Genomic DNA, 21,562 nt, shown 5'->3' with positions numbered 1-21,562 from the left:
CTTCCTGTTTATATACCCATTCAAATACCTTTTAACTTTTGTCATTGTACCAGCCTCCACCATTTCCTCTGGCAACTCATTCCATGCATGCACCATCCACTGTGTGAAAAAATTGCCCCTTAGGTCCCTTTTAAATTTTTGCCCTCACCTTATATCTGTGCCCTCTAGTTTTGAACTCTCCCACCCCAGGGAAAACACCTTGGCTGTTCACCGTCCAAAGTTCCAAAACAATGCAACAATAAAAATAGTAATTACTGCTTTTGGAATTCGGGGAAATCCGCTCCAACACTGAAAATACCTCAAAGAAGGAACAACTCTTACAGCCACAATTCTTTTTCCCTTCATCCACCTTGGATTACCCAGAATCTTCACTCACTAAATAGTGTTCAGTACACAGAGGAACCTCGAAGATCTGGCATTTGATTATCCAGATTTTGGATTATCTGGCAAGATCACAATGTCCCGATGCTTGGCTAAACTATGTTATCCGGCATTTGATTATCCGGAATTCGGTTAACCGAATGAAATATTCCCCGCCCATGTCCTTTGGATAGTTGAGGTTTCTCCATACGTACTGTTGATGAGTTGCCCTCCCTGATTACTACGTAAATTGCGGTTGCCAAAATTAACTTTTATTAGTTGTCACCCACTAATTCAGCACAAATGAGATATTATGATCCATTCTGAGTTATGTAGTACATTTACTTAGGGCAGGACCCAAGTGTATTTTAATTCACTATTCTGAGAATAAAGCGAATAATATTAATTGTTGGTGCAAATGACAATTCCTTCACAAAGTGAGAAACAAAGCAACTGTAACAAATTTTTTCCAACAATTGGAGCAAATTTTTCTGTTAATATATCTACCACTAACCATCTCTTACACTTGCACCAGGTTTATAACTTAGGCTTTTATTTGTTCACCAGGATGAAGGAATAGAGAAATCAAACTAATAACTATTTTCCATGAAGTGTCAGCACATGGTGCATTTTCTAGTATACCCCAATGATTTACAATCTCAGCCTTGTTATTTTTGAATTTCCACCTTTTCATTAAAAGGTACTGTTGCAATCTTTCTGAATAGATTGGATTAATTAGGCAGGTTATTTTTGGTGTATGCTTTAATTCCGTGGAAGATAGATTCCTATCACTGTGGTTCACTGTGGACCATACTGGATCTGAATTTTGAGTATGTAGTTTTCAGGTACTAAGCAGAAAATCTTAAAACCAAACAAGTCTATCACTTGGATCAGTGTTTTAAAATTGAGTGTATACTCACACTTTAACAATTGGACATTGATTTTATGAGTAAGGAATCCTATTAATGTTCCACACTTATGAATCATGTTCGAGAATGTTGCCCACAATTCAGTATTTAGATGCTCGATTTGTTTGTTGGACTTGAATTGTAAGACTCGTGGCTTATTTGTCTCATTCAAAACTGAAGAAAATGTAACAGTAAATCTGTAACCATAGGTTGTGAAGTAAACACCAAAGGAACAGTTTCCTAATATATATTCAAGGTTTGTGTAAAGAATTGTAGATTAGATGGTGAGGTGGTGGATATGTTAGCCGAGCTGGGGTGCTGAATTGGAGATGTTTTGTCGTCTTTCTGTGACGTCTTCAGTGTTTTTGAGCCCGCTGTGAAGCTCTGCTGTACTGTGTCTTTTGGAATTTATTTCCGTTTCTGCTGCTTTCGGTTGCTGGCTCCAGTAATTCGTTGCAGTGGGTCTAGATCGGTGTGTTTATTGATGGGATCCGTGGATGAGTACTATGCTTCTAGAAATTCTCTGGCTGTCCTCTGTTTAGCTTGTCCTAACATTGTTGTGTTGTCCCAGTCAAATTTGTGGTGCTTATACCAGCCACTACAACCAACAGAAACGGAACTAAATAGATTCCAGAAGATACAGTACAGCAGCGCTTCACAGGAGGCTCCAAAGCACTGAAGATCTCACCTAGGACGGGGGATGAAATGTCTGCAAATCAACTTCCCAGCTTGGCAAACATACCTACAACCATGACAACTGACGTACATGCAGTAGAAGTCCATTATAATATACCTTTTTGGGGTCCAATAAGTGTAACTGTTGTAGCTAGACTGTTAAAATAGGAGCAATTGTTAGCTAACACGTCAGACTTCTTTTCCCTGTATGAGTACTAGCAAGCAATGTGGGAAGATTGCTGCAATTTTTGTAATGATTTAAGCTTTTGTGAATATAAAAACTTTGGGGAACTGTTATGAAAGCATTGTACTTTATTAAAGTTTGGATTTTTAATTAATTTGTCTGTTTTACCAAGGAGCCTCATTGGGAAGGGTGGCGGGGGAATAAAACTATAAAATATAGGAGCAGAATTAGGCTATTCACCCCATCTCATCATCTTCTGTTATTTAGTCATGGTTGTTAGGTTTCTCAACTCATGCAACTTTTGAACTGCATATTTCAAGAAGCTGTCTATCTGTCTTAATTACACTCCATGACTAGACCTTCCCAGCCGCCTCTGGCAGTGAGTTCCACAGATCCACCACACTCTGCCTGAAGAAACTCGTCCTCATCTCCCTTCTAAAAGGATGTGCTTTCACTCTGAGGCTTTTAGGGTCCAAAAAGTAAAACTGTTGTTGCTAGACTGTGTTAAAATAGGAGAAAAAATAATTTTCTCTTTTTAACTAGAGAAATTATGCTTTAAATAAAGATTTACCTCTTGAAGCTATGTACCTCCTGCATTCCCCATAAGCAAAAGAGAGGTACATTGAATTACACTATGACAGATTGCCACTCTATTTTCTATTTCATTTTAAGTTATTAACTGTAATGTTATCACATAGTGGGATGTTACTGCACACTGTTCAGAGGTAGCTGTGGAATATATATATTCAGTTACTGTATATACTCAGTCTCACAAAGTCGGCATCAATGTTGGGCCAAAAAATCTGGAATTTTCCATATATCTTGTAAAAGCCGACCTTAGTTCTTCACAGATACCTTGACTCTCAAATGTTGATCTGTTATTATCCTGAACATAAATGTTATTATAAGGAATTTTTTAATGCTATTATGTGTTTTGATGTACAATTCACACCAATTTGGCAAAACGAATCAAAAGAAAATGGGATTTCTGATTTCAAGGCAAGTGCTGCTCAATGCACAAGGTTCATGAGGGGGTATGCCTTAGTACTTTGGCAGGGAATTAAGATAGCACAAAAACTGCCTGCTGGTCTAGAAGATAATATATTAGTTTCATCAGTTTATAATCAGAAATCCGCAGAAGGAAGGCTACAAGTTATCATGCAATGGAAACATAGACGAAACACTGATTACTGTTGACATGCTGGAGAATCAAACTGTGAAATGATATGGTATTTTGGCATAAATTTCAGCCCCTCAAAAGCAGTATCCATGTAAGAGGTGACCCCATAAATTTAACCTTAAAAATATCTAAAATGTTTGACTTTTACACGAGTCTATACAGCATTTAATAAATCTGGAATGAAAAACTGGTGTAATTACTGGTGACTGTGTTAACTGCAGGATTGTTGTAAAATTTCCATCTGGCACATTAATTTCTCCTAAGGAAGCAAATCTGCCATCTTGACCCAGTTTGCTCTGTATGTGACTCCAGACCAGCACAAATGTGTCCACTGTTAACTGACCTAGCAAATCATTTAAGATGTTGAGAAGATTATCACCACCAACTTCCTCTAGGCAATATATATGCCTAGCCAGTAACATCCCATACTATGAAAGAATAATAAAGCACAGCTACCATAAACACTTGTAATGCAAGTGCAGTTTTTGGATACTTGATTGTAACATTTAATTTGTGTTATCTTTGGAAATGCATTAGCTTGTAAAATGTGATTTTTGAAATATTTATTACAGAACCCGGAGATGTTTAGCAGCTTAGAATCTGCCTCAGTACGGATAGTGAAGTCTCTTCCTCAGTCTACAAACCGTTTTCAACTGCCACCAGCACCACCGTCACAAGTGACTATCCCAACGGTGGCAGTGCCAACAAAACCTGACCACCATCGCATGGACACTATACAGGAAGATCCTAGTGCTGACTCTCTAATTGGTGAGAGTGCGTTAGATGAGGATCCTTTTCCAAATAGTAGCCAAGCAGCAAAATCCTTTGAAGATTTAACAGGTCATACCGTCAACAGGAGTGACAAGGCATCAGCTTTTAAACTGCAGCGGCAAACCCGCATTGACAGTAAGGAGACGGAGTGCTGAGGTCCTGAGTCAGAGTAGTCTTTTTATAAAACTGAATTATTTATCATGTGGCTTCTCTGATTTTTGTTACAAGTTGGATCCATCTATATGTAAATTTGATATGGTATTTTGTCTATTGTTTCAGTATTTTTTAAAACAGTTTGTTCCTGACTTAAGACACTCCTAACTAGTCCTGAAGAATGCAACTCTGATTCTAAAGTTTTTTTTAAATAAATAATTTGGCCCAATCATGACTAATCACAAATTAACGAAGTTGAATTAATTATAACATTTCAGTGTATACCTGGACATAGACATCAAGTGTTGCATGCAATGCAAGTATTTTTCTTTTTTAAACAAAAAAATCAAGGAATTGACATTGTTGTTTGAAAGGACTGATACACAAATTGTTAGCTTATCATATTTATAACTAACGCGTCAGACTTCTTTTCCCTGTATCAGTACTTGCAAGCAATGTGGGAAGATTGCTGCAATTTTTGTAATGATTTAAGCTTTTGTGAATATAAAAACTTTGGGGAACTGTTATGAAAACGTACTTTAATAAAGTTTGGATTTTTAATTAATTTGTCTGTTTTACCAAGGTACCTCAAGTATTGGGAAGGGTGGCGGGGAATAAAACTAAAATATAGGAGCAGAATTAGGCTATTCACCCCATCAAATCTTCTCTGTCATTTAGTCATATTTGATAGGTTTCTCAGCTCCATGCAATTTTTGAACCGCATATTTCAAGAAGCTGTCTATCTGTCTTAATTACACTGCATGACTAGACCTTCCCAGCTGCCTCTGGCAGTGAGTTCCACAGATCCATCACACTCTGCCTGAAGAAACTCCTCCTCATCTTCCTTCTAAAAGGCTGTGCTTTCACTCTGAGGCTGTGTGCTTGGGACCTAGTCTTTCCTACTAATAGAAACAAATTCTCCATGTCCACTACATCCAGCCCTCAAAATTCTAAGTTTCGATCAGATTCCACTCCCTCCAATCACAAACCCAGAGTCCTCGATCATCCCTCATATGACAAGCCCTTCATTCGCAGGACCATTCTTGTGGATCTTATCTGGACCCGCCATTAAGGCCAACACATCCTACTTTGGATATGGTGCCTAAAATTGTTCTCCGTATTCCAAATTCAGTCTGACCAGAGCCTTTATATAGCCTCAGCAGTACATCTCTGGTCTTGTATTCTAACCCTCTTGAAACGAATGCTAAGTTACATTTTCCTAAGTATCGTTAGCTTGCTGAGCTTGAAGGTTTGTTTTCAGACATTTCATCACCATACCAGGTAACATGATCAGTGAGAGTCTCTGGTGAAGTGCTGGCGGTGTGTCCAACCTCCATATAGGTCCTGATTTCTTGAGGTGGGTAATGTCATTTCCTGTTCTTTTTTTTTCAAGGGAAGGTAGCTGGGATCTAAATTGATATGTTTACTGATGGAGTTCTGGTTAGAATGGTTAAATTAATTTAGAAAATAGCTACCCTCCAATGGAAAGAAAAAGAACCGGAAATGACATTTCCCGCCCCCCCACCTTAAGAAACCAAGATCTCTATAATAAAGAGGTGGGACACACCGCCAGCACTTCACCAGAGACTCTCACTGATGTTATCTGGTATGGTGACATCTGAAAACCAACCTTCAAGCTAACTTACATACTTACCAACCTGAGCTACAAAGCTCAAAAATCGCTAATTACATTTTCCTCACTCACGGTGAACTCCACTTGCGTGTTAACCTTCAGAGAAATCTAAATCCGATCTCTCAAATGCCTTGTGCTTCAGATTGCTGAAAACCTTTTATTTAGAAAATGGCCTACACCTCTACCCTTCCTACCAAAGTGCATAACCTCACACCTTCCCACATTGTATCCCATCTGCCACTTCTTTCGCCACTCTCCTAATCAGTCCAAGTCTTTCTGCAGCCTCCCCACACCTCAACACTATCTGTCCTTTTACTTATCTTTTTCTCGTCTGCAAATTTAATAATTCCCTTTGTTCCTTTGTCCAGATCACTAAAGTATAACATGAGTAGTTGTGACCTCGTGCAACTTGTTAAAGGCATTTTGGCAATGCAAATAGATCATGTAAAATGGCTGTCTAATTTCCTTGTTACTACTTCCAAAGAATTTAACAGATTTGTCAGGTATGACAAAGTGATGCTGACTCAGCCCTATTTTACTACGCACTTCCTACTAATCCAATGTCATCCTTAATATACTATTAAAATGTTACTAATAAGTGAGGTTAAGCTAATTGGCCTCTGCTCTTAATAGGTTATGTAGGTATCACTTATTATTCAGAATGATAATGAGTACAGAAGCTTCTATTTTAAGAGCAGTTTGAAAATGACAGGAAGTGAGAATGATATGACTTAATTGATCAGGACGATGAGTCAGAAATTTTTAAAAAACTGAAAAATGTTTACAGGTCTGGCAGCATCTACAGTATTTTGTTTTTTGTGTTAACCCAGAATCTGAATGGATACACTCAAACTGTCTCTGCACAGGCTGCCACAATATGGAGATACTGGTGTTGAACTGGGGTGGATAAAGTTAAAAATCGTAAAACACCAGGTTATCGTCCAACAGGTTTATTTGGAAGCGCTGCAAAAGCTAGTGCTGTTTTTTTTTCTTCAGGTAGCTGTGGAGTAGGGTCATAGGACACAGAATTTATAGCAAAAGATCACAATATCCTGCATGCAACTGATATGATATATTGAACAAACTGAAACAGCAATCTAGGTCTGGAATTATTTGCCCTGTTTGGCGATTGAGACAGAAACCCTCAACTCATTTAAAAGGAACCTCAGTGTTGGAAAGTGGGATTAGAATGGGCATCTTTTCTATTCCACAAGCACAGATATCTTGAGGTATTTTTATGTGGTGACCTTTTGTTGTTGGGTTCGACACATAAGGATACTAGCAGTTGGAATTGTTTTTGAGAAAAGCTGTAATGCAATGAGATCTACATAACAACAGTAGCAGTAATTTCAAACTGTTACTTCAGCATCACTTTATTTTGAAGTTTTTACATGTTTCAGATCTCATATAGAGTCATAGAGATTATGAAGCAAGTGATAATTGATTGAAACGTAAAGTATAAAACTGGAATTTATTTGGTATCTTGCAAAAACGTTTGTTATACAAATGTAACCTATATGTTTGCTGTCACTCTGCATAACAATGTTCTGTAGCTCCTAAGTTCCATACATATTTCATTGTTATGTTTAATATGTTGAAACCCTCTGTGATTGAATTACACCGGGAAGCTGGCTTCAGGATTCAGGTGATCAACGTTACTCCAGTGAGGTAGAATCATTGGCAGTCTTTCAGTTTTCTTTACCAGCAGGGCCCATAAATGGGTTTCCAGAAATGTATTCCCTTTCTCTGATAAGTGCAGTCCATCCGAAAGATAAGAGCAAAAGTCCTGTATTGCGTTAAAAAGAGCCTTCAAAGTTATCAGTTACAAGCTATTCACAGACAAGATGGCTAGCTGTAGTTTAGATTGATTACAGCCACAGCAACGTTGAAACATAGAAATTGAATTTACTTAACCTTCTATTGGCAGTATTTTACGCTTTAGTTCTACAGGGCATTGGAAGAAACCGCATTTGCAGCAGTGCTGGTCTGCTTATCCCAGGTTCGATTCTAGCTTCGGGCGACTGTCTGTGTGGAGTTTGCACATTCTCCCCGTGTCTGCGTGGGTTTCCTCCAGGTGCTCTGGTTTCCTGCCACAGTCCAGAGATGTGCAGGTCAGGTGAACTGGCCATGCTAAATTGCCCACAGTGTTAGGTGCATTAGTCAGAGGGAAATGGGTCTGGGTAAGTTACTCTTCGGAGGGTCAGTGTGGACTTGTTGGGCCAAAGGGCCAGTTTCCATACTGTAGGGAATCTAATCTTATTTAAAAATAGATGTAAATGGGTTGGAAGCTGTTCAAAGAATGTTTACTAGACTAATACCAGGAATGAACAGGTTTGATTATGAAGAAAGTCTATAAAAGCAAGGCATAGAATAAGAGGCAACTTGATTGAAACACAAAATCCTGAATGGTCTTGGCAGGATGGATATGGAGAGGATGATTTCTCTTGTGGAAGAATCTAGAACATAGAGGGTCACTATTTTAGGGAAAAAAACATGAGTCACCTGTTTATGACCAAGATGATACTCTTCATCAAAAAGGAAATGGAGAGAGAGTCCATTAATATTTTTAAGGCAGAAGTAGATAAATTCTTCACGAGAGTGAAAGATTATTGAGATAGGTGGGAATGTGGAGTAATGAGATCAGCTGTGATGCTATTGAATGGCATAACAGATTCAAAAAGGTCAGTGGTCTATTCATCTCTAAGCAGGATTGTGTTGCTGGAAAAGCGCAGCAGGTCAGGCAGCATCAAAGGAACAGGAGAATGGACGTTTCAAGCATAAGCCCTTCTTGAAGAAGGGCTTATGCTTGAAACATCGATTCTCCTGTTCCTTTGATGCTGCCTAAGCCCTTCTTCAAGAAGGGCTTATGCTTGAAACGTCCATTCTCCTGTTCCTTTGATGCTGCCTGACCTGCTGCACTTTTCCAGCAACACATTTTTAAGCTCTGATCTCCAGCATCTACAGTCCTCACTTTCTCCTAAGCAGGATTGTGTCAGAAAAGCAGAAGACTTATTAAACCATAATGCATCTTAAACAGGAATTGTGCCAGAAGACTGGAGGATAGCAAATATTGTCCCCTTGTTCAAGAAGGGAAGTAGAAACAACCCTTGTAATTATAGACCAGTGAGCTATAGTTCAGTTGTGGGTAAACTGTTGAAAAAGGTTATAGGAGATAGGATTTATAATCTAGAGAGGAATAAGTTAATTAGGCATAGTCAAAATGGTTTTGTGAAGGGTAGGTCATGCCTCTCAAACCTTATTGAGTTATTTGAGGTAACCAAACAGGTGGATGAGGGTAAAGTGGCTGATATATATATGGATATCAGTAAGGCATTTAATAAGGTTCCCCATGGCAGGCTATCACACAAAATATGGAGACATGGGATTGAGGGTGATTTAGCAGTTTGGATCAGAAATTGCCTGGCTGAAAGAAGACAGAGGGTGGTGGTTGATGGGACATGTTCATTCTGGAGTTCAGTCACTAGTGGTATACCGCAAGGATCTGTTTTGGGGCCACTGCTGTTTGTCATTTTTATAAATGACCTAGATGAGGGTGTAGAAGGATGGGTTAGTAAATGTGTGGATGACAAAACTTCACTAAAGCCAGTAAAGTTGTAGATAGTGCTGAAGGATGTTGCAGGTTACAGAGGAACATAGATAAGCTGCAGAGCTGGGCTGAGAAGTGGCAAATGGAGTTTAATGCAGAAAAGTGAGAGATGATTCACTTTGGAAGGAATAGAGTGTACCGGGCTAATGGTAAGATTCTTGATCGTGTCAATGACAAGAGAGATCACGGTGTCCATGTACATAGATCCCTGAAAGTTGCCACCCAGGTTAATAGGGCTGTTTAGAAGGCATACGGTGTGTTAGCTTTTATTGGTAGAGAGATTGCTCTGAAACTCAGAGGTCATGCTGCAGCTGTACAAAACTCTGGTGTGGCCAAACTTGGAGTATTGAGTCTAGTTCTGGTCACTGCATTATAGGAAGGACGTGGAAGTTTTGGAACATGTTCAAAGGAGATTTATTAGGATGTTGCCTGGTATGGAGGGAAGGTCTTATGAGGAAAGGTTGAGGGACCTGAGGCTATTTTTGTTGGAGAGGAGGAGGTTGAGAGGTGATTTAATTGAGATATGGAAGATAATCAGGGTTAGATAGGGTGGATATTGAAAGCCTTTTTCCTCGGATGGCAATGGCTAGTACGAAGACAGATGTCAGAGGTAGCTTCTTTACTCACAGTAGTAGGGGTGTGGAATACAACAGTAGTAGACTCACCAACTTTAAGGGCATTTAAATTGTCATTGGATAAACATACAGATGAAAATGGAATAGTGTAGGATAGATGGGCTTCAGATTGGTTCCACAGGTTGCTGCAAGGTTTCTGATGAGCTTTAACATGCTGAACCTGAACTGTATAACTCTGTAAAGCAATGCTTCCTGCTGTTTGTGCAACTAGAAGAAGGGTTACACTTAAAACATTGACTTTTCCACCTCCTGCTGCTGCTTGGTTTGCTGTGTTCTTCCAGCCTCCTGCTTGTTTAGCTTGTGCAACTAATACTTCACACTATTACAGACAATCTAGCATGTTAATGCACTGACAGCTTCAGTCTCTGGTGCTCCACATTTTATTACTGAGTCAACAACTTAGCTGATAAACCATCAATTTTTGGATACAACACTAAATGGTACAATCCAATTAGTTTATTCCCTGGAACCTTTTTATGCAAGTGCAGGAAATGGAAAACCTGAGATTTTCCTCTCATTTCACTCTCCTCACCAGCCAAGGCCCAAAGACTTTGAAGTGTTACAGCCATTATCATATACCTTTTATTCTATTTGCTGCTCATTATATGGTCCATTTTATACTAAGGACGCTAACACAGATTGAGACCATTTTATGAAACACTTCTGCTCAATCTGAAAGTGTGATCTTGAGCTTTTGATCATCTGGCATTTTAATTCTCCAACCTGTCTGACACACTGATCTCTGGGAGTCTGTTACCAGCAGTTCAAAGGTTCTCCCAACAGCACCTTCCAAACCTTCAACTCTTAACAGCAAGGGCAGCAAATGCATGGACTCAGCACATACAAAGTTCCCTTCTGAGCATTACAGTTGTTCACATTGCATCTTATTTTTTTCTTACCTGATTCTTCATTTGCATCAAGGTACAGAGATCGAGCACATCAATTCCACATTCTTCTGCAACCTTGACACAAGCTGCAGCATACTGGTTGGTTACTGAATTGTATCTGTTTAATTTACTACCTGAAAACAAGGTCAGAGTTGCAAGTTATCTTTCATCATATTAGACAATAGTGTTATCAACAGCAACTAGATTTTACAGTTTGAGGAACTTTGGTTCAGCAATGTTATACCAGAGATGCGCTTCAGATACTGCAATCAGAGAAGGAGGAATGTTAACTGGCTACTTTGTCAGATATTTATATTTATATCCAGAAAGTAGCACCAAAGGAGCTTCTGCTCTGTCACTATTCCAACAAGTTTGATATTCTTTTCACTTGTGAGAACGAGAGGAGGTATGATTAGCAAAACTGACCATAATGCCATGCTGCTGGAGTCTTTTCGACTGAGGGAGTTAAAAGGAATGTATTTGTAAGAGATGGTAAGGTTAGAGTAGTAGCTGCTGTTTTCTGAAGATGGTCCTGAAAGTGAGGGGAAGGACAAAGCCATAGTGCAGGGTAGCAATATGAGTAATGATGACTAAAGTGGAACAGGAAAGGATGGAGCACGCAATATGAGTGCACCAGGAAAAAGAATGAAAGATTTCTTTATCTGAATGTACATAGTATTTGAGCAGAAATGTGGGTATGATGATAGCCATTACAAAAACATGGTAGTAAGGTGACTAAGGCTGGGAATTGTTTATTCAAAGTTACTTAGAGAGTCATAGAGATGTACAGCATGGAAACAGACCCTATGGTCCAACCTATCCATGCTGACCAGATATCCTAACCCAATCTAGTCCCACCTGCCAGCACCCGGCCCATATCCCTCCAAACCCTTCCTATCCATATACCCATCCAGATGTCTTTTAAATGCTGTAATTGTATCAGCCTCCACCACTTCCTCTGGCAGCTCATTCCATCCACATACCACCCTCTGAGTGAAAAATTTCCCCTTACTTAACAGTTTGAAATTGAGATGGTAGAATAGGTTTGTTGATATTAGAATGAAATTGGTACAGTTTGTGAGAAATAATGTCTCATAAGTAAAAGTAGGGGAAATGAATTATTTTTGAATGGTATTTAGGTCCCTTAACAGTGGCTACTTAAGGATGTTATTAAATTGAAAGAAAAGCTACATAAAACTGATGATGCCAAAAGACTGGCAATAGGAACCAAAAAAACACAATTCAACAAAACAAAAATTAGAATGAGTGTTTCCTAACAAATAAAACAGCAAGAGCTTCTATAGGTATATAAAAACACAGTAGGTGAAGTGCACATTAGTCTCAAAGGATGGGAGACTGCGGAATTAACAATGATGTTTCCCAATGTTTATACAGTGCCTTTCACATAATGAAACATTCCAAGGCACTTCACTTTAATAATGAATGACACATAGCAAATGACCAAAACATTTGCTCAAAGAGTTACAATCCAAGGAATGCCTTAAACAAGGTACAGAGACAGTCACAAGGAGAGAATTCCAGAACTTGGGCTTAACAACAAGACTGTTAACCAGTTTGTAGGTTATGCTTATTATTAGGAGAATCTTAAAAAGTCACTGGTGGTAGGATCAACAGGGAAAGGGAGAGAGAGCGCAAGAGATCAAAAGGACAGAAATGCTTCCTTCTTGCATAATTTCCAAAATGATTATATTCACTTGTAATTACACCTTAAAGAATCAACATCGGAGCAGGAGTAGGCTATTCAGTCTGATCATCGAAGATTTCAGTGCCTTTCCCTTTCCCATTCCCAGAACCCTGTATGCTGCAGGAAATCGGAAATTTCTCAACCTCTACCTTAAACATACTGGAAGACTGAGCTTCCCATAGCCCTCTGTGATAAGAGACTTCCAGAGGTTCACAATTTTCTGTATTTTAAAAAAAACCTCCTCATTTCAGATCTAAGTGTGTGGATTAATGCTAGATTTGATTCCCACCATGACAGATGGTGAAATTTGAATTCAGTAAAAATCTTGAATTAAAAGTGGGCCTAATGAATGATGACAACGTAGCTACTGTCAATTATTGTGAAAACACAACTAGTTCACTAATATTCTTTTGGAATGGAAATGTACCATTCCTACTGGGTCTGGCCTACATGTGACTCCAGATGCACAGTAATGTGGCTGATTCTCAAATGCCCATTGGGTATTTGGGGATGGGTAGTAAATGCTGATCCAGCCTGTCATGCCATGAATTAAAAATTGACATCCCCCTTAATTTTAAATTTTCACCTCTGGTTCGAGACTCCTTAACCAGGGGAAACATCATGCTTGTCTATCCCTGTAAAGTAATTTCTAAGTTTCAATGATGTCACCTCTCCTTCGAAACTCTAGGAATACAAGCTCAGTTTTCCCAATCTCTCTCTTCTCAGGACAGTCCTGCCTTCTCTGGAACAAGTCTGGTGAACCTTCATTGCACGATGATGCTATCTTTCCTGAGATAAGACCAAAACTGCACACACTCCAGAGATAGTCTAACCAAGCTCCTATGAATAGTAAGACTTCATTACCGTACACCTCTCGTAATAGAGGATAACATTCTATTAGGCTTTCTAATGGCTCGTCAGCCTCGAGTGACTGATCGACAATTACACCTTAGGTCTGTGTACAGTAACAATGTCCAGAAACAGAAGTCTACATTGTTCTCTGCCTTGGCATGCTGATTGCTGTGCACGGAACATTGCAGCGGCTGTGCATTTGCAGCCACACAACGTAGAGGGGATGTTGTTTGGCCTCTCTGTACAGCTAGGTAAAATCAATGACTGCAGATACTGGAAACCAGAGTTTAGATTAGAGTGGCGCTGGAAAAGCACAGCAGTTCAGGTAGCATCTGAGGAGCACAGCTACACTGTCCAGCTTCTAACCATTAGGAAATACTTTTTGCACATATTTTCTCCCACCAAAGTGGACAATCTCTCATTTTCCACATTATATTCCATCTGCTATGTTCTTGCCCATGCAACAAGTCTGTCCAAGTTCTCCTGAAGCCACTTTACCCCTTCCTCACTATGCCACATCTCCACTTAAGAGACTAGATTAGATTCCTTACAGTGTGGAAACAGGCCCTTCGGCCCAACAAGTCCACACCGCCCCGCCGAAGTGTAACCCACCCATACCCCTACATCTACATCTACCCCTTACCTAACACTACGGGCAATTTTTTAGTATGGCCAATTCACCTGACCTGCACATCTTTGGACTGTGGGAGGAAACCGGAGCACCCGGGGGAAACCCACGCAGACACAGTCAGTCGCCTGAGTCGGGAATTGAACCCAGATCTCTGGCGCTGTGAGGCAGCAGTGCTAACCACTGTGCCACCGTGCTGCCCACTAAAGATTACATTACACAGTGTGGAAACAGGCCCTTTGGCCCAACAAGTCCACACCGACCCTCGGAAGTGCAACCCACCCATACCCCTACATTTACCCCTTACCTAACATTGCGGGCAATTTAGCATGGCCAATTCACCTGACCTGCACATCTTTGGACTATGGGAGGAAACCGGAGCAAACTCCACACAGTCAGTCGCCTGAGGCGGGAATTGAACCCGGGTCTCTGGCGCTGTGAGAGAACAGTGCTAACCACTGTGCCACCCACGGTGTTGGGGCCCCAGCTGTTCACAGTATATATCTATGACGTGGAGTTGGGAATCAAATGGTACAAGTATTGATCTTTGTGGTACTCCATTAGTCACGACTATGCTCGGTCATGACTTTTAATCTAATTGTGCTAATGCCTTCATTATTTCATTTATTCAAATTTAACACACTTGCTTCAGAATTAACTAGTCTACCTTCAAACATAATGTAAAATTCTATCATATTATGCTCACTCAACCCCAAAGGCTTTTGTTATACATCGATTGTCGTGCAGCCTTTTTTCATTGCATAATACTAGATCTAAATTAGCACATCCTCTCCTGGTTACCATGAAGCCATGTTTCTGTAATGGCATTTAGATCATACCCATGTATCTTTGTGACTTAAGATCGTCCACCTGGTGAATGCTGCGTGCATTCAGATAGAGTACAACAGGACTGCTGAAGAATTCAGCACATACACATTTTAAAAGGGAACAAATAACATTTTGTCATTTTCTACAAACTTCAAAATAATCTAAATTGGTGTTTGGATGTTTGAGGTGGGAATGCATCTCAGGAGACTGATTTCTCATCTGCTTTTCTCTAACCAGTAGTAATCACAGCAGATTAGAGATTCTAATGATTCTCAATTTATGATGTACAGTTTGTGCTTCTAGTCTGTGCATTTGAATGTGTTTACATTACCTTTGGCAATGCACTCCTTTTCCCAAGCTGATTCATCCAGTGGAGGTGGAGTCACCATGATCACCTTGTCTTCACAAATATCTATAGACTTCAGGTATTGGACTACACCTTTCAGATTTTCAGCATACTCAGTGAGAGGAATATGTTGCACTGGATTTATATCTAGTCTCACAATAAAACAAAAAGATAAACTAGCAGGGTGCAAATCAGACAGTGAAGCTCTCTCAAAACGTTTGAAGCAATTAATGTCACTATTCCATCTTTCAGTGTCAACCACTTCATTTCTGAAACCTCTACAGTTTATGGTACAGTCTTTTCCAACATACCTGTCGATTTGTTTTTTTCTGTAGATGTAAAACCTTATAAATTATTGTAATTTCTACACTGCCTTCAGTTTGGTGGAACAGATTTTATCAATTATTATCTTTCCCATCTCAGTCTGCTTTGGCACACTGTTCCTAAACTCATAGAAAAACTCCTTTACAACCAATCGATCGAGGATGTAAGAAAATAGTCTGAAATCTTATAGACAACAATTATTGCTAAGTAGGTGCATTCCTCAGCATTGTTTTTCAAAGCAGTGAAAAAGCTTTAGGCTTATCACTTATTAAATTTTTTGCATTAATCCTAAGTTTAAGAGTTAATGTAGAGAAATCTAACAATATATAGATACTTTATGAAAACAGCCAGCACCCCCCCCCCCCCCCCCACCTTATTACAGGCTCTTTCCTGTGATTGGATGATGCATGTTTCAATTTCAGGACCATGCTAAAAAGCTGCTCCCCAATCAGCAATGTGTAAGGGAATTAAACCTCTCAGGTTATGGAAAGAAGAAAAAAAATCCAAAATTCCCACTTGGGATCACCGTGCACCTGCTGAAAATGAGCAAAGCTGGTGATCGGGTGACAGCAATATTGGGGTTGGTAGTGACAAACAAACACTTCACCCAGGGTTCAAGAGTCTTCTGCCGCCTGTGGCAACAAATATTTTGATATTCTGATATTTCTTTAGAACAGGGCTGCATCACATTTAAAACATGGTTCTAGTCAACATTAGGGAGCCAATAACAAAACGTTTCCTGTGTGATAGAAAGAGGAATTTTATGACCTGTTTACTGGAGAAGATGATAATAAAACAATACATACACAAACACCGTAGTAAGTTTAACAATGGAGGAAAGTCTGGTCTAGACAGGAAGAATTTTAAAATATTTCACTCCTGGGATGTGAATGTCATTGACTGGGTGTCACTTTATTGCCCATTCCAAGTTGCCCTTCAGATGGTGGTGAGCTGCCTTCTTGAACCACCTAAGTCCATGTACTGTAGGTTGACCCACAATGCTGGTAGGGAGTTACTTTGAGGATTTTGATCCAACAACACTGAAGGAACAGCGATGTCTGGCTCAGACAAAAACCTGCAGATTCATTTCATCTAGAAATAGGCATCCATTAGACCCAAAACATCAACTCTGCTTTTTCTCCACAGGGGCTGCCAGATCTACTGGGTTTTCCCAGCAATTTCTATTTTAATACTGGCTCACAGTTTTGTGATCTCACATTGATTTCACGAAGCTTGCCTCCATCTGTGGTCAGGTGATCACTGTAGCCATTTTATGTCCATGTTTCTTCCTATATGAAACCATTTCAGTCTGTGAGGATCTGAGGCATTAAAACCAAATGATGGAGATTTGAATATTGACAGTCCATGTTTTACCATTATTGTAGGACACCCAACACAAATGGTGGACCCATATCTGACGCTTTAAGGGGGGATAACAACAGCAGAAAACACTGAAGAAAATATTCTACCAATAGCTGACTGTTGTGTGGGTTGCTGGCAGTCAAGCTCAATTGTATAATTATTTAAGAAACACATGTAGACAGGAACACTATAAATTATTATCTCCTTTCCATCTCAGATGTACTAAGATCAAGTGAAGAATCCTTATGATCACACCAGCTGGGATCAACTAATAGCACAGCCTAGAAATCAAACTTAAGAACTTGCTTATGGTTCATTTCAGCTTTGGTTGTGTTTCTACTCAGCTAAGTAGGATATTTCTAGCTGACATTTGCTAAAAGCTTGAGATACAGCAGGCTGAGAGCAGAGGGACTGTGTATAATGCCTACCTTTCAGGGCAGAGTCATTTGCTCCAAACATGACTATGACAGCAGCAATTGTTTCTTGGTTAGCAGGCTGAGTAATAATCTTTGGCAGAACACTTAGGGCCCATTTTGTGTTATAGCCTGATAGGCCACGGTTTAGCACGTCACACTTCCTACAAAAATAAATTACAATTTTGTGTGGCAAAGTAATAACAGGAATTGTGCTATGCACACACACACACACAAGGCAATACATCCACCATTAAATACACTGCTTGCATACTCATTCTGGAAACTATTCCATTTTTCTGGAAGCAGTTGTCATAATCATCTCTCTATTACTGTGAGGTTTAACTGTTTTAATGCTCACCTTTGACAAATCTTTAATCATCTACAATTTGATATAATGGCACAATCCACTTCCAATCTTGCGTTTATCCTCACTGGGATCCTTCTGAATCAATTTTAAGATCCAACCTCCATGACCAATTGTCATCTCAATTCCCCTTGGCTCAATATCCTCATATTCATATCCATCACAGCTTTGGTATTGCTATTTCCCATTTCTTCTTCTTTGTTCAATTGTAAGTTAATTGTTACTTCTACATTTCCTCTTCCCTGTGTTTTCTAAGAACTTATTTCTAAATTAGTTGTTTGGACGTGGCCAGCATTTATTGCCCATCCCAAACTGCCCACTGGGCAGTTGAGTCAACCACACTGCTGTGGGTCTGGAATCCTATGTAGGCCAGACCAGGTACAGATGGCAGATTTCCTTCCCTGAAGGCAATTAGTGAACAAATTTTTTATTTTACAACAATCGACTGTCAGTATTAGACTAGCGTTTTACTCCAGATGTTTATTAAGTTATCACCATCTGCCAGGGGAGAATTCAAACCTATTTGTCCAGAACATTAGCCTGGGGCAGGGTTTTGGGTTACTAGTCCAGGGACATTATCACCTGGGAATATGTTGCCCATCCCTTCACTATCGCTGAGTGAAAATCCTGCAACTCCCTCCCCAATAGCAGTGCGAGTCAACCCACAGCAAGTGGACTGCAGCGGTTTGAGACGACAGTTCACCACCAACATGTCAAGGGCATCTAGGGATGGGCAATTAATGCTGACCAGCCAGCGACGCCCACATCCCATAAGCTCATCACCTCTTTCTGCCCCAGCTGTTAACTCAATTCGGTTCACCTCCTTCTGCATAGTCATCAATTTATTTTACAAATGTGCTCATCTTCATGGATGTCAATGGTTCAATGCCTCATTCATGAGCTTGAGAGTTCATGTCCACTCCAGGGATGTTCCAGTGTTGTACTGGGGGTGGGGTGGGGTCTGCTGCTTTCAGATAAGACCTTAAATTGAGGCCTGATCTTCTGTCTCAAGTAGGTGTAAAATATCTGATGACCATGAATCCATCATCGATTGTCAGAAAAATACGTCTCGTTCACTAATGTCCTCTAGTGAAGGAAACTCGTATCATTACCTGGTCTGGCCTCCATGTGACTCCAACTCCACAGCAAAGTGGTTGACTCTTAAGTGTCCTGTGGGCAGTTAGGGATGGGTTATGAATGCTGGCCTAGTCAGTGATGCCTTCTTGAATGAATAAAGGAAAAAAAACCACTACTTTGAGCAAAAAGGGAGTTCTAAGCAGCAATGCTTGAAGTTGCAATTTGGTAGAACTACAGTACTGTATTTTCAATTGATAAAGACAGCTTCTTTCCAGACTGATCGAAGGGTCTGTTTCCATGTTGTACATCTCTATGACATCACATCACCTGTAGATTGATTAACTTACCGAACAAGTCTGTTTGCAATTGCAGCACCCCAACCTCCTCTATCAAAGGACTGCTAAGAAGCAAAAGAGTATAATGCACAATTAAACAATCAAGAAATGTAGGTTGTGATGTAACTTTTCTCCATCAATCCCAGTCCATATTGCAGTGAACTCAGGTAATATAAATAGCTTTTAATCAGATTTCCAGCCTGCCACCATGGTGAAAGAGAACACTATATTCTACGAAGTGGATTGTTACATTGCAAGTAATTGCTGAAATTGTCACCTTATGGAATTAGTAATACTGAGCCTTTAATTTATAGCTTTATAATAACAAACTCTATTCCTGCCTAGAAATTCCTGCTCCCAGCAAGGGTGTTCAGCATTTCTAAAAATTCCAGTGGAAAGAATCTTATGGATTCTTGTGATATGTCCATTCAGTGCTCTGGATCTCTTCAGCAAATGTATGAAACATGTTATTCAGCATGATAAACCTGTAAACTGGCTCACTTGTCCCAGAGTGGAATGAACCTTTTGAATAAAGGGGTCACTTAGGCATGTGTCTCACCTTAACCTGTGACACTGTTTCCAATGAAACCATAACTTGATTACTTTAGTTGTTTTCCTTGGTATGGTCTTCATCACCATTCTCTTAAGACCAAGGGATGCAGATTTGAATAAATATGGTAAATAACTACTTTAGGAGTGATTCAACACCAGATCTGTTTGGATCACATTAACAAACGTGATCCACACGTAACAAACAAGTCCTGCACAATGTGCTAAAACTGCCTTTCATTCCAGGATCTCCTGTCTGCTTCTTTACTACAAACCACCATATGAAAAACCTCTTCTCTGCCTCCTCCACAGTCACCTCCAACGTTAATTGTACGGATTGAGTTCCTCCAAGTAGCAACTCTGATGATTTATTACTTCACCTAATTCCATGATCGCCCTTGGCCAAAATTTTTCTAAAGTTCCCCGCTGCCCTAAGTCTGAAATCTCATTTTTCTCTCTTATTTCTATCATATCCTCTCTAACACCCTTCTCTTTTCACTCAACATTTTATCTAAAGAACTACTGATCAATCAGCCAAGAACTTGGCCCTGTGTTAGCTGATATAATTAACTGTTATCTCTCGTCAGGTACTGTATCTTTTTTTTTCCCTTTAAATCTCCCTTTTAATCCCCTCGTGGTCCCTGGTCTTCACAAACCAAATTTCCAACCCATATGTCCTCTCCAAAGTCCTTAAACATGATGTGATTCCCATCTTTCTCAGTATTCCCTGTTTGAACTCTATAGACAATTCACCCTGCTACAGTGACAAACGACATCCTATGAATGCGAGAAAGTGAACTGTCTCTTTTTTTTCTCTGTTTTGATCTGTTTGCAAGCTTTTCTGAGTGGACAGAGGCTTTGAAAGTCTGATGCACAAAAGGATTTAGGATTCCTAGTTCAGGATTCTCTGCAGGTTGGTGACAGTTAAAGGAGGCTTAATGCAACGTTAACATTCATTTGGAAAGGGCTAGAATACAAAAGCAGGGGCTGAATGTGCTGCTGAGGCGGTAATCCAGAGAATCCCTGCAGTACAGGCAGAGGCCATTTGGCCCATCCAACCCCTTGGAAGAACATCCGAGCAAACCCACTGCCCCCCAGCCTCTCCCTGTCAGCCCCACAGTTACAGCCCAGACCCTCCCTCCATGGTCCAGCCATAAACTGGGCTATTTACTCAATGTCTGAATAAAAGGCAGTTTACAGTAAACTTCTCCAATCAATAATAACAAAGTGTGGGGCTGGTCACCCACAGCTCAGGGACCACCCTCTCTCCACTACCTGAGTGATGGAGTCTCCAAATAAGATCACTTTGGGCCACAGGGAGCCTCTGGCCCACATTGTTGCCCCCTCCCCCCCCCCCCGCGGGAACTGGTGCACGGCCGCTCTCCTTCCCCTGGAACACGCTCCCCGCCGCCAGTAGGGCCGGACCTGATTGTTCCCCCCCTCCCCCTGAGCACAGCCTCTTCCCTCAGTCACACCCTCTCAAGGAGTTCTTCTAATCCCACTCCTGCTGGTTTCTAAACTACTTTGTGTTTATATTAAGACGCTCAGTGCGGCATCAAGACACATCATCGTTCTGTTTTTGATCATATTTGGTGCAATATTGTAATTTTGTGAAGGGCAGTTTTACAGTTTTTTTAAATTTTGAGAGAGAGCACATTAATTTGAAATGTGACAGGAGTGTAAACTGAGGGCTGGATAGATGACTCTACCAGTGGTGTTTTCCTTGCACAATATCTGGATCCACTACAGAATAATAGATTCTTCAGATTAATCCACAACATGT

The 21,562-nt window shown here is 40.2% G+C and overlaps 2 protein-coding genes across 7 annotated transcripts in view; one reads left to right on the top strand and one right to left on the bottom strand.

Annotated features, from left to right (window-relative positions):
• Positions 1 to 4,792, top strand: part of adam17b (ADAM metallopeptidase domain 17b) — a 74,321-nt gene extending 69,529 nt beyond the window's left edge. For both annotated transcript variants that reach the window (XM_072561569.1, XM_072561559.1), the window contains exon 19: positions 3,880 to 4,792. In XM_072561569.1, the coding sequence (XP_072417670.1) occupies positions 3,880 to 4,233 (354 nt within the window). In that variant the 3' untranslated portion in view covers positions 4,234 to 4,792. The remainder of the gene's footprint in view (positions 1 to 3,879) is intronic.
• A 2,416-nt stretch (positions 4,793 to 7,208) lies between these two features.
• On the bottom strand, positions 7,209 to 21,132 carry iah1 (isoamyl acetate hydrolyzing esterase 1 (putative)). Of its 5 annotated transcripts, none has more exons than XM_072561510.1 (6): positions 21,055 to 21,126; positions 19,790 to 19,872; positions 17,467 to 17,615; positions 15,338 to 15,499; positions 11,006 to 11,127; positions 7,209 to 7,650 (listed from the first exon to the last, which is right to left on the bottom strand). In XM_072561510.1, exons 1-6 carry the CDS (start codon positions 21,112 to 21,114, stop codon positions 7,480 to 7,482), a joined length of 747 nt encoding a protein of 248 aa, XP_072417611.1. In that variant the 5' UTR covers positions 21,115 to 21,126; the 3' UTR covers positions 7,209 to 7,479. The 5 variants fall into 5 exon arrangements, with proteins under 5 accessions (XP_072417611.1, XP_072417630.1, XP_072417639.1 ...); XM_072561529.1 differs by lacking the exon at positions 19,790 to 19,872 and adding an exon at positions 19,243 to 19,295; XM_072561538.1 differs by lacking the exon at positions 19,790 to 19,872 and adding an exon at positions 19,243 to 19,292.
• Between the last annotated feature and the right edge of the window lie 430 nt (positions 21,133 to 21,562).

The sequence above is a fragment of the Chiloscyllium punctatum genome, chromosome 3, assembly GCF_047496795.1.
Source record: "Chiloscyllium punctatum isolate Juve2018m chromosome 3, sChiPun1.3, whole genome shotgun sequence".
NCBI lineage: Eukaryota > Metazoa > Chordata > Chondrichthyes > Orectolobiformes > Hemiscylliidae > Chiloscyllium > Chiloscyllium punctatum.
Note: the sequence above shows the minus strand (reverse complement) of the source record. Positions and strands in the feature narration are given on the sequence as shown.

Bases quoted from the DNA above. Each gene is read 5' to 3' on its own strand.
- iah1 (XM_072561510.1), bottom strand. From the start codon at position 21,114: ATGTGGGCCAGAGGCTCCCTGTGGCCCAAAGTGATCTTATTTGGAGAC. The intron at 19,873-21,054 runs GTAGTGGAGAGA...CTTGGTCTTAAG, and splicing joins TTGGAGACTCCATCACTCAG to AGAATGGTGATGAAGACCAT. The intron at 17,616-19,789 runs GTGAGACACATG...TTATTTTTGTAG, and splicing joins AAACAGTGTCACAGGTTAAG to GAAGTGTGACGTGCTAAACC.